Source organism: Watersipora subatra, chromosome 1, assembly GCF_963576615.1.
Source record: "Watersipora subatra chromosome 1, tzWatSuba1.1, whole genome shotgun sequence".
Taxonomy (NCBI): domain Eukaryota; kingdom Metazoa; phylum Bryozoa; class Gymnolaemata; order Cheilostomatida; family Watersiporidae; genus Watersipora; species Watersipora subatra.
In genome coordinates, this window is record NC_088708.1 from 27,125,333 (window position 1) to 27,137,928 (window position 12,596).

Genomic DNA, 12,596 nt, shown 5'->3' on the forward strand with positions numbered 1-12,596 from the left:
ATCTATACAAGCTGCAATAAAATCGAATTTTAAGATTGCGCTATACTTAGATTCTATCCTAAGATCAATAGCTCACCGGAAGTATTCCATTAGTTTTTACATTAGTAAAACTGATCTGTAAGTTACTAGAATCTGAATAACACCGTGTTAAAGCCTTTTAAGATATTTAGGCAGTATTAAAACGTTTATGAGATTTTTGCTCATATAGTTTATGCCCTCAAAATTTATTGTGTGAATGTTGCAAACTTCTTATGCATTGAACATACCTTTTACCTGTATTATAAATGGCCTTCATATGAGCCTGTCATTAGATGAACGTTAGCTTGAACAATTCTAACGCTTTCTTTCATAAAAGAAATTTGTGAAATTTCAGTGTTTCAATAATATGTGTTGCCTAATTACATCATATTTGGACTATCTAAAACTTTTTTGTAATGGAAACAAGTTTCCAATTGTCTATGTATGTCTATCATGAAACTAGATTCTAAAAGCTCGTTATATTTATGCTGAACTCCTGTTTACTAAAATATTGCAGCTCAGAGTTTTCCTTTTTTGCAAGCAAGTTATTTGGACCAGCAACCTATTTTTGTTGGTGTGTGGTTTATCTCTGTGGAATGTTATTTTAACTTTTTGTTTATTAGTCATTTGCTCTAATAATAGAATTAATTGGAATTTATGAAAGCATTGTGATGTATTAAGATACGTAATGCTTAGTGCATGTTGTGAACAAGGAAAACTATATGTATGATACATATGTGGTTTATATTGAATGACGTGCATTACGCTTGAGTCCAACAAAATGGTAGTGAAAAGTTTTATCTATGATAAACTTATTAAATTTTGCTAAGAACTTTATTCTACAGCTGCCATATATTTAATGACTAATCAAAGCTCTGTCTTATACTGATGATGCATGAATTTATGGTTTCTATTTTTAGTTTGAGTATTTTTCAGTTTTGTATTTACCATTATATTTGTAGTCTTACATACCTTAATAGCTGTTCAAAAACATTCAAAAACAAGTTTATTTTATTGAATCAAGCTTGTATCTTGTCCAACAATTACTGTGCAGCACTTTTTATCAATGTTCCAGATTAAAACTTCTCTGAGATTTTAAGAATTTTTAAATTTTAAATCTTTAAAAAATGAGAATTGTTGATAAATTTCTTTGCAGCAGTTTTTAAGGACCACTTGCATGTTTATTAGTCTACATGTGTCAAACTCACGGCCCGCGGGCCAAATCCAGCCTGTCGTGTAATTATATCCGTCCCGCATGATCGTTTTACATTATCGTTATATTTGGCCCATCGATATGCAGCAATACTGAACAGAGCTACAGATCTCATAATGCAACATACTCATAATTTGCCGCCTTGCTATGCACTTCTCACATTAATCAAGTTTAGCTATTAAAAAATACTACAAAGATAGCCATTAGCCGAAGATACCCATCACCATGTCGAAGAGAAAAAATGATTCTGAAAACAGCCATTAATAATCAATGGGAGGCTGAGTACATGTTCACTGACAATGTCGATAAACCCGTGTCTCATTTGTGGCTGTGATTGAAGAATTTAATCTAAGGCGGCAGTTTGAGACAAAAACATAAGGATAATCTGGAAGACCTGGATTCAGAGCAAAAGAAACATGAAGCAGAAGAATTAAAAAAGAATCTAACATTCCAGCACTTTTTCTACCAGTGCAAAATCAGAAAGTGAAGCTGTGGTGAAAGCAAGTTTTATCTTAGCAGAGATCACCAAATCAGCTCGGCCATTTATGGATGGAGAATTCTATGAAGAGCAGCGTGATAAAGGTGTTCGATGTGTTATGTCCAGACAAAAAAAGGTGCTGGCAAATATAAGTCTGAGTGGAATATAGGGCTGGTCGAATCTATGAGATGGCCACTGATCTAAGAAAACAGTTGATTAAAAGAAGCAAAGACTATTGCCTACCTTCTTGCTGTGGACAAAAGTACTGACATGACTAATACTGCATTACTAGTTAGTGCATCCATGGATTGAACTCCAATTGGTTTGTAATGGAGAAAGTAATAGACATTGAACCGATGTACAGGACAACGACTGGAAGACATTTTGGAAAACGTAAGTCAGTGTAACTGACATAAAACTGCCCTGGATCAAACTCATTGGGCTGACAACTGATGGAGTACTGGCTATGTGCCGTACAAAAAGTGAACTGGTAGGAAGGATACGAGTGAAGATGCAGGAGGAGAACTGTACTGGTGAGTTACCAGCATATCACTTCATCATATACCAGGAAGCACTATGTGGCGAAGTCCTGAAGATGGACCATGTAGTTAGCATTGTAATAGAAACCATTTACTTAACCATGCTAAAGGGTTAAATCACTGGCAGTTTCAGCTGTTTATGCAGGAAATATATTCAGAGTTTACTGACATTCTGTATCATCCAAAGTTCGTTGGTCAAGTCGAGGGAAAGTTATCAACAGGGTTTTTGAGCTAGGCTTTTGAAATCTCTTAGTTCATGGACAGTAAAAAAATACTCCACCATTTTAAGGTATGAAAAATAAAAGTGCGAGTTGGGTTTCTGACTGACATAATAGCTCATCGTGACGCCTTAATTCTGCAGCTCCAGGGACGTAACTGCATGATCACTGACATTTAGGTCGCAGCGAAGGTGCTTCAAGTGAAGCTGCTATTATGGGAAACACAAATGCAACAGTGCGACTTGCCTCACTTATTCTGTTGCCAAGTAATGTTGAACCAAGTCAGCACAACTGTGTTTCCCAAGACGCACTTTGCCGACAAACTAAGCACACTACGTGCTGAGTTCGCATGGCGCTTTAGTGACCTTAAAGTTCAAAAAATTGAGTTGTTACGCAACCCGTTTGATGTTGACATTGCGTCTGTCAGATTCAGATGGAACTGATTGAGCTGCAGCGTAATGAGATACTGAAGGCAGTGTATGACACTGCAAGGCCTGCACATTTCATTCACTCCATCTTTATATGCAATGCCTCAGCTCTGTCCGTCTTCACGCTGATTGAACCACGTGCATGTTTGGAAGCACATATCTGTGCGAGAAGCTCTTCTCAATGATGAAGATTAACAAAACAGCACACAGAACTTGTCTCACTGATGAGCACTTGCAGTCCGTCTTGAGAATCTCCACAACAGAAATTTACAGCAAACGCAAACATAGTTGTTGTTAAAAAAGTATGTTAAGGTATCTGGTCGTGATCAAAGCATATGATCATAACAGAGTCATGAGAGTAAAGAAAATTGATTGATTTAAATTATTATTGCTGAACAGCACAAATTTTATGTATATTTTTAGGTTTTGTAGCTTGTTCATATTTCTAACGTGTATAATTTTGATTGGAGACATTTTTAAGGAGAGCAAAATATTAAATATAATTTAAGGTTTAGGTCGGTTTCAAAATAATATTCCTGTCTGTTTGTATTCATATTTATGTTCCAAAAAAATTTGGTTTTAGAGCTTAATGTTTATTCTGTTCAGCCGATGACTTAAATTGTATTTAATTTTGGTACAATTGAGTTTGACATACCTGAACATGTCATCATTAACCATGTGGTCTAAAATGTTTAGAATTATCGAATCGTTGAACAGCCAATTTTCAGAGTACCGGTAAACTATGAACAATCTCACGACCAAAATTATATTATTTAAATCTTATTGAACAAACAATTTTTTTAGAAACTGAGGTATCTAATGTTCATCTGCCTTACCATCAATGTGGCTGACCAAAACTCACTGCAACTTGAATTCCTCAACTCTATAGACACAATTGTTGCAACTCTCATGCCATAAAGGCAGTGTTGGGCTGAGGTGGCAAAACATCAACATAATACAGAAATATGGTTGTTCCATTCTTGTAAGCGTTACATGTTATTATTGTTATGTTACAGCGTTATGCAGTTATTATTTATGTAGTTTTATTTATATTTAGACATTAATTAAAAATAGTTTTGTGACAAGATCTGTTATCAGGTCTTTAAGCAACCACCGAGATGTATCCATTATTGAACTTTCCATTGTTCTATCAGAATTATTCATCAATACTATAAATAATGTTCGCTTGGTGTTATTGGATTTTTATCCTGTGAAGGAAGGTTTATTGACCATTATTTTTTACTGCAGGCGTTAGCATTGAGAAAAAAACACTTTTATCAAGATGCCTATTTTTATGTATTTTGCTGTGAAGTTGTTTGTGTGTGATATTTAACAGGGCATGAACATCAATGATGCAAATATCGTATAACTGCATCAAGGAAGCAATATGAATTGATTACTGAGTATGGTTTAGCAATGAGCATGTCACTGAAATCTTTGCCACTGTTGGTCAGTTAGACAATAACACACAGCATAGGTAACTTTTAACCACTATTCAACAGTGCTTCATACTGTTCAACAACAGTGCCTCTAAAGTCTTCTGCTAATTCCAATCCGGACAAGATATTGACCCCCCTATATGTTAAAAGCGTCAACATAAACAAGTGCAACCTGATTAACCAATCTGAGCTATTTAAACAGGCCGCAGAAATCGTCTAAACAAGTTGAGATATATTTAATGTAATGGTACTTGTTGTTTTATTGTAGTCCACTGCCATACTTCTGATAATCTCAAAAAATGAGAGATCAGCAAGCCATGCAGAGGGTTTGCGTTGCTTTTTGTGGTTCCTAATTGCTGGATTCTTCATTAATAAGCTCATTGTCTATTATTGCCCCAAGAGTATCACCAGCACCATTGTATATTATCATTGGCCTCGTAAATATTCTCTGCGATCACTGGGTATATATTGACCACCTTGCTCTGATGCAACAATTGGTACATCCTTGCATTTTGGTGCCCTATTACCCTTGTGTTAGGGACTAATGTGCTTTCTGATCATTCCATTGAATAAACATGTACCTGTTTATGGCTTCACATGTGGGTTTCTAGACCTGGTTTATAAGCGTTCAAGCTCAGAATTGCTAGGCTACTACCTGGGATGCCAATTATTTTATAAATAATCTTATCGGTGGAGGTAAGGGTTTGACAAACAGGAGTTGATCCATCATTCTTGAGAGCAAAGTTATGCAATTACAGCATTTTCTGCATGGTACCATTGGAGGGGATCTGAATGTTTACCACATTCAGATTAGAATGGACACTTCACACAGCTGAAAAGGTCTTCAACATTCTATTTTGCTATTAACTTTTCTATCTTCCAACTTTGATAACGTGGTTCATTGTCAGTCAAAAATTCTAAAAACTGCTATTCAAAATTGCTATGAAATGTGTGTTCCATCTCTCTCACCACATTTTCTGCTATCTCCTTTCCCAATCCTCGAAAAATATGAAATCTGTTAGGACCACAGTCTATGATGGCTAGATAGGATGACTCATTAAATAAATTCCCATATGCAGCCGTTGTCTAACACTCAGGCCTGTATGACTCACGTTCATCCATGATTAGGGATGCTCATTCATTCCTTCATATATGTGACACTCAGAGACAAGACTTCGAACATCTGTCTAACAAAACTTTCTTTATTTGTATTTTTACGCAAATTTGATGTCATGCAGGTCTCATACTTTTTTATAGAATAGGGTGAATTTGGATGTATTGCAGCAGTTCACACTCCAGACCTGATAGCCATTTGTTGTACCACTTGTGCGGCAGTAAGCACGAAGATCCTCTCTGACTTCACCAGTTTTGTTCAAATAGTAAAATCATACGGCTCAACATATTTGATCTTCCATGGATAAACAACTCACCCAACTAATGCTTCCTTGAACTATTACTGTTTACACTGATTGAATTCTCTCCACCTACACAATTCTTGACACTTCTCACATTGCGATATATCTCCAATCATGTTTTTTGCACCAACCAAATGACCATTTCCGTCCTTGCTACAATTGCATATTTGCTTCCGTTTTTTCTCAGCCAATATCCATTCTCGACTGTTGTCCAACAATCTCTACGAATATATCTATTGCAAATTTATTACAATCACAACCGTTACCACCTTTCGCATAGTATATGCTTTTTCTTAGAATTATCCTCATCAATGTGAGCCTTCATATTATCTCGTTGATCGTAGGATAAGCTGATGAAAAGAGTGGGCTTATTCTAGTGACAACCATTGGTAGCTTTTTTCACAAAGCTCCAGTCATCCTTAACCTACAAATTGTCGGATAATGGCGAAAAAGCATTGTCACAATCAATTCATCTCTCTTAGCGCCCTGAATGCTGAAACTTCTGAATGCAGGATACTTCTTCATTATTAATAATGTTTTGCTGAGTGCATTGGGTTCTCTGTACAGACTTGTTTTACCTTCGTTTTTATTCCGCTCACGGTCAAGTGTTGCCAGAAAATCAGTATCGTCATTCTCTATCCTCTGCCCCATCGTATGCCTCTGTAGTTGTTATTCGCTCACACCCCCAATTCTAGAAACCCTTGAATGCTTTTCTCCAATCCACCAAAGCTTATAATAGCATTTATAATAATTTTTTTTAGAGATAAAGCTACAGTCTCACTCACTTCCCTATGGCAAGGATATCCAGTTTAACTATTCTGGGAATCTTAGTAAATTTTCCATCCCTCATCACAACAGTTACTTTTTTCCTCACATTGTTTTCCTAATAGTTCCAAAGCCTTAGTACTAATCAGTTTGTTGAAATCCAGGACAAACTATTGATCTAAACTTGACACCATCAACTTTAAAATGGAAACGCCATGTCTACTGGCTTACTGGGTAAACTTAACACATCTTGGCAAGCGATGAGTGCAACATTACAAACAACATTTTTGTTCAATTTTATTGCGACACTGAATTGTCACATTTCTTTGATTTCTCACCTTCTGAATGACCTGTCTCCTCACAGTTATAAAATTGCTTGCTAGCTTTGCTGTCACGATGGATGCCTGCAGAAATCATGGCTACATGTAGTTCATCCTAAGATTTAGGCATTGCAAGCGACTTGCGTACCACTCATACTAATCCCATAGCCTGGATATTTGCTGTCAACCAGTTGCATAGCCTTATCACAAGGTAGGCCTGCTTCAGATGTGTCTGGATTGGCTTTTGTTTGGCCCGTATATGTTAACAAGCCACCTACATCCGTCAAAACATGTAACTTTTTATCTAAAAGGAGCTTGAACCCATAGAATGGTACTGGTTTTATTTTTCAAATCCTGCTTGAAAATACAGCTTTGGCATCATCAATTAGGTGTGAATAGACAGAAAAAAGCTGGACCTGACAAGCACATTAACAACAGCTTCAACTCGTAGGAGTTTTTCAATCCAGTCAGTTAATTGATAATGTATGAAAACTTGACAAATATTATAGTAGACTTTTTCATGAAATATTACACAACATTGCCTCAAATGTCATCTCAATCCCATCACACACAAGAGACTGAACTATAGTACGTGGGAAAAATGAACACCTGATTAACCCAACCAGATAATGTAAACATAATACTAAGAAACATGTAAGCAATACGATACATACTTGATGTAGACATATGTTCAGTTATTATCCACTGTTATGACTGTCAGTACAAGCAAATTGCACCTCACTAAGCATGATGGCTGTCTCTTTTATAACTATGTAAATTTATGATTGATAGTTTTAGTTTGTGATAACCTAAAAAGTAACAAGTAAACTTTTGGAGCAACGCTTAAAGCTTGACTTGCAACAAAATTCACATTACAGTTATTTGATATCAAAAAATTCACCAGGTCTTACTCTGCTGTGTTGTAGGTGCCAAATATGTGGGAATGTGAATACAAGCTCTTAAAGGCTAAAAAACGAACAGTTAATCACAGTCACACGAGACCGCCATAGTTTGGATTCCCTTTCCAAAACGGCTCAAATGTGACGTAGTTGTGGTAGATGGTTTCTGTTTACACTTTCATGCAACCTTATTCGTCGAAATATTTTCACAAATATACTTCACGCATTCAATAGAACCATGTCTATTGTTCTTACGCGTCTGTTTTATCATCATTGTAATGCTGTCACTTTTAGCAGTGATATCTTATAACTTACTGTAAAAATTCATTTAACTTTTTAACCTTACCTCGAAGGAGTACATATCATTGTCTAATAATCATGACGAGCCTGTTGGTCACCTGTGATAATCGAAAAGTGCTACAAAAATTATATGCGAAGTATTGGGTCACATGATTAGATTACAACTTGCCGATTAGACCAGGCCGAAACAAAACTGTAAAGTAGCGAGCATCTATATTTGATACGGGGTCTTCGGTTAAACCCGAAGTGTTTGTCATAAACTAGTGCTACAATAAGTTTATATTGAGCTTTTTATTGGCCTTTCAATTCACGTGAGAACATCACGTGGCAAGCGAATAGCCAAACTATCATGACTACGTCAAAAAAATAAATAGATTCCAATCTACGGCGGCTTTTCGTTTTTGAGCTTTTAAGAGCTTGTAATCACTTTTCTACACATTCGTCACCTACAACACAACAGAGTAAGACATGGTGAACCTTTTGATATCAAATAACTGTAATGTGAGTTTCGTTTGCAAGTCAACCTTAAGCAAATATAATCATAATGATATGCATGTATGTAATTTGTTTATTAGGGATTCTCCTTGTTAGCCCAAATCTTGTAGTTACTCCTTATCACATTAATCGTTTTCAGTGCAAGCGAAATATTGTATTAATACGAGTGCGTAGTTGATTATGTATTCATGGTTTGCTGTGGACAAGACAATATAAATTAGAACTTGACTGCCATGGAAGGTTTAGCTTTAGGTTATTGCTGAGGAGTCAATTAAAATATGTTTCTGTGAATTTTGTAGTACAGCTCAGTAGTCGATTAGCAGAGTTGGTTTTCATGCTTGTTCTGAGAAGAGCAGGCTTTGACAATGGATGGAGAGTATGACCGTGACGCAGATTTACCTGACAACCCTTCATGGAGTAGAACTGCGTGGGAGGATCACTTGTTAGAAGACTTCACCGGTGAACGGGATGCACTTGATCAACAGTCAAAGTTTGAACAGGAAGCTGTTGCTCAGCAGCTTTGGCTGTCTTTTCAAAACTCTGCTTCAGCAGTAGCTAATCTTTACAAAGGTAGTCAATTGAGTAATATAATTATTAACAAGGTTACCTTAGCTGTTAATAGACTTTGAAACAGCGAGCTCCCATTTTCATTGACGTCCAAATAAGGCGTTAGTATAGATGTTTTGTAAATACTCTTGTTTATTCACTGGTGAAGCGCAATAATTTTTAAAATGAATGTTTTCTTTTATGCACAATCTGTCACTGGATGTATTTAAAAGTTAGTTCATAGGAATTGAAAGCAAGCTTATCAAACAAATAGCATTTATTTTTTCCTAAATGTAGGATGCTTGCAAGAAGACAATTGCTGGTCTCCCTTTCAAAATGCTGCTGGCGCTGTCACAGTATTATATAAAGGTATGCAGCCATTTATTTATTTATCTAGATATAAGTTATTTCTGTTGTACATCTGTACTACGCCAACCTTCTAACCACTTTGTTGTACGTTTTATCGTTGACATTCTCTGGTAATTATTAAATATTGAAATAATTGAAACTGAACATGTATTAGTTGACGCGCTGCGATTTATGCCAGAGACTGGTACACAAATTTATTTATTATTGTTTGACTTGATATAGTTCCGCTATTCTGACCATTGTTACAACCTATTATCAACCAGCTAGTGTGAGACGTTAGGTAAGGTGAACCGTGTGAAGATGTTAATTTAGATGTTTGAAAGCCTTGCATACTGTTTTCTAGCGAAGACATTTGTTTATTGCTTACTCTTTTTTGAACTCAGATGCGATGGAAGTACAGAAGCGCAATTTTGAGCGCGGTGTTCAGTGTGGACATAACAAACGAATGCGAGACCTATTGACTTGGGTAAAAAAGAAGCGCAGACATATTCGTAGAGAAGAACTTATTGCTTTTATCTGTGGCAAACCTCCTCCTGTTAGAACACAAAGGCATTCACCTCCGAGGTGTCGTCTAGGCTCTAGGTCACATTCAGATCGAAGTACTCCGAGGAGCCCTGTCCCACTTACAGAAAGTGAGCCAGATCTTACACCCTTTCAAAATGCTCTTGCTATACAAGGTTAGTTTTATTCCTCACACCCATCAGAAGCGTATGTATTAGTATTCTACTAGCCATTTCATGCCATTCACATGTACATGTATATAAACCCTGTTTCAGTCACTTGTATTTTCACTGCATTTTGATGTTACACTGGATATACTTGTAATTGAGGTTCATATCAAACTGTTCCATAGCTCTCAATGCTTACAGGTTGACAATTAGTGACAGGTTGCCAATTAGTGACATGTTGACAATTAGTGACATGTTGACAATTAGTGACATGTTGACAATTAGTGACAGTTTGACAATTAGTGACAGGTTGACAATTAGTGACAGGTTGACAATTAGTGACAGTTAAATTTCTCAGATTAACCTTGACAGTCGCCAACTAAAATATTAATCTGGTGCACAACTTTGAAAGCTTGATATGTATTTTCATTCTAATAAACCATGTTACAAATGTTATATGTACTTTTGATTTTTTGTATCTATAGTTACTAATCCATTCAGCTTATTTGCTTTCTGTTCACATAAAATGAACTTTTCATAGGCTTGGATGGTGCTATGTCAAGTGTGAGCATGGGTTATTCAGCAGCTGCAAAGACTAAATCTGATGAATTAAATGTACTGATCATGGACGGTCTGACAAGACATAATGAGTCTAGGAAACGGTCTAGTGCCACTCTTGATGGAAGCAAAGACTCACCAAATAGAAAACGAAATCGATTTCTCTAATTAGTTGTCAAGTCACCATTGTTCTTGACATTTATATCAGCTTCTAGGGCAGAATACCCACGCTTCATCCATTGGTAATAGAATAAAATAATCTCATTGACTGGTTGTTTAAGATATTCTGCTGTTTGCGGTTGCTACAATCGCATTGCTCTGCACATGAGCGAGTTCTCATATACGACTGTGAAGTGTGGGTACTCTGTGTTGCTTAAAATTGTATTTTAGTATTATGTAAGTTCAAAGCAACTTTCGTGTAAAAAGATCTGTTATTAAAATGTTTCAGGGAGTTGTATTCTGGAATATAATGGTCGGTTTTACCAGTATAACCAACTTGGTGAGATTGTCCTCTGGGCAGTGTTTCAACTGCTAGATTTATGATAACTCTAAACTACTATATATGAATGATAATTGCTAGATCGCTTTTGTTCTACTACTACAAACTCTATACTTGTTTATTCTATTAAAATTTAAATAAGGAATTATTACAATGATCATCCTAGTTTCCTAGAAGAATGATTGAAGTCCAGATAAAATTCAATTGATGAATTATACATTGCGTGCCATAAAATGGGTTACTATTTGTGAGCGAGCTTGCATAAACCTATGATACTGATAATACATATGAATGATGAGCTTGTGTGACTTAGCTTATTACTGTAAAATTATTGCGATGTCGTCTCCACATTCGTTGAATCTTGACTGCTGCAGTTTGAATTCGACGAATTTGTGTTGTATGCTCGTTACGTTGAGATAGTTTTTTAAGATTGTTGTACACCTTTGGTGGTGTTGGAGGAACCTCGGGTACATTTTCCTCTTCATCCAGTTTACCATTGCTGACTACATCCTCATCCTTCTTGATTTCCGGAGTGTCACTGTGATGACTAACTGGACATGTTTCAGTGCGGTAACTTGACATCCGATGACTGAATGCTCTGTTGCTAGAGAGAAATGCGTTATTTTGTTTTTTTGGCTGACATGTCACAGGCCGTTTGTCTGGCGTAACATCGACTTTTGATTTTGCTGATGTAATCTGCTGCTTTGACCTTTCTTGAAACTGTTCACGGTTTCGTAGTTGCTTATTCTTGGCTTGCTTTGCTAGGAAAACTTGCCTATTCTATAAATATATAACGTGTATGAATTAGCACAGGAGGATAAGCCAATAGTGTTGAAGAACCCCATGTTATGTATAACACAATTTGTGCTCACATTTCCATAAATACAAGTAGGCAGATTTTATTTGCAAACCTAAATAGTCTTTCCTTTAATTCATTGCTCAATGTTAAAAGTGTTATGGTAGGAGGTATGAAGTAGTACAGCTAAACATCGCATTTTTTAGTAGCTTACATTCCCAGAGAGGTTGAGTTGTGACCCTTATCGTATACATAAAACTACTTGAAGCTATGCCTTTATGGCTCTAATCGTAGCAAAAACTGACTATATAGTTGCATGGAATCTACTACTACAAACGAAATGTACACTTTCATGGAAGACTGACTGACCTGCTTATTGGTCTGTTTCTGTGCTGCCTCAGTCTTTGTCCAAGCATCCGTTCTCCTTTTGTGATTTCCTTGTCTGTGTTCTAACATGGCCTGCAGTGTTGCTTGAAATGAGTCATACCTGGACATATTGGAGTTCGCTGCTCTCGTATTAGGTTCTCGAGTAGATGAACTTTCTATCTGCCTCGGTAATGTTTTGTTTGTCACAGTGTTAATCACTGCGACCTCATACTCCATTTCACTGTTAGGAACTTTAAGTCTTGTATG

At 36.4% G+C, this 12,596-nt stretch overlaps 2 protein-coding genes across 3 annotated transcripts; one reads left to right on the forward strand and one right to left on the reverse strand.

Moving 5' to 3' along the window:
- Positions 1-70: 70 nt before the first annotated feature.
- LOC137398564 (HUWE1-associated protein modifying stress responses-like) lies at positions 71-11,470 on the forward strand. Of its 2 annotated transcripts, XM_068084704.1 has the most exons (6): positions 96-117; positions 3,699-3,876; positions 8,827-9,097; positions 9,371-9,442; positions 9,826-10,119; positions 10,652-11,470. In XM_068084704.1, exons 3-6 carry the CDS (start codon positions 8,893-8,895, stop codon positions 10,834-10,836), a joined length of 756 nt encoding a protein of 251 aa, XP_067940805.1. In that variant the 5' UTR covers positions 96-117; positions 3,699-3,876; positions 8,827-8,892; the 3' UTR covers positions 10,837-11,470. The 2 variants fall into 2 exon arrangements, with proteins under 2 accessions (XP_067940813.1, XP_067940805.1); XM_068084712.1 differs by lacking the exon at positions 3,699-3,876 and having other exon boundaries at positions 71-117.
- Positions 11,471-11,476: 6 nt separating this feature from the next.
- LOC137398571 (uncharacterized) lies at positions 11,477-12,532 on the reverse strand. The gene is made up of 2 exons (XM_068084725.1): positions 12,333-12,532; positions 11,477-11,947 (listed from the first exon to the last, which is right to left on the reverse strand). Exons 1-2 carry the CDS (start codon positions 12,456-12,458, stop codon positions 11,477-11,479), a joined length of 597 nt encoding a protein of 198 aa, XP_067940826.1. The 5' UTR covers positions 12,459-12,532.
- Between the last annotated feature and the right edge of the window lie 64 nt (positions 12,533-12,596).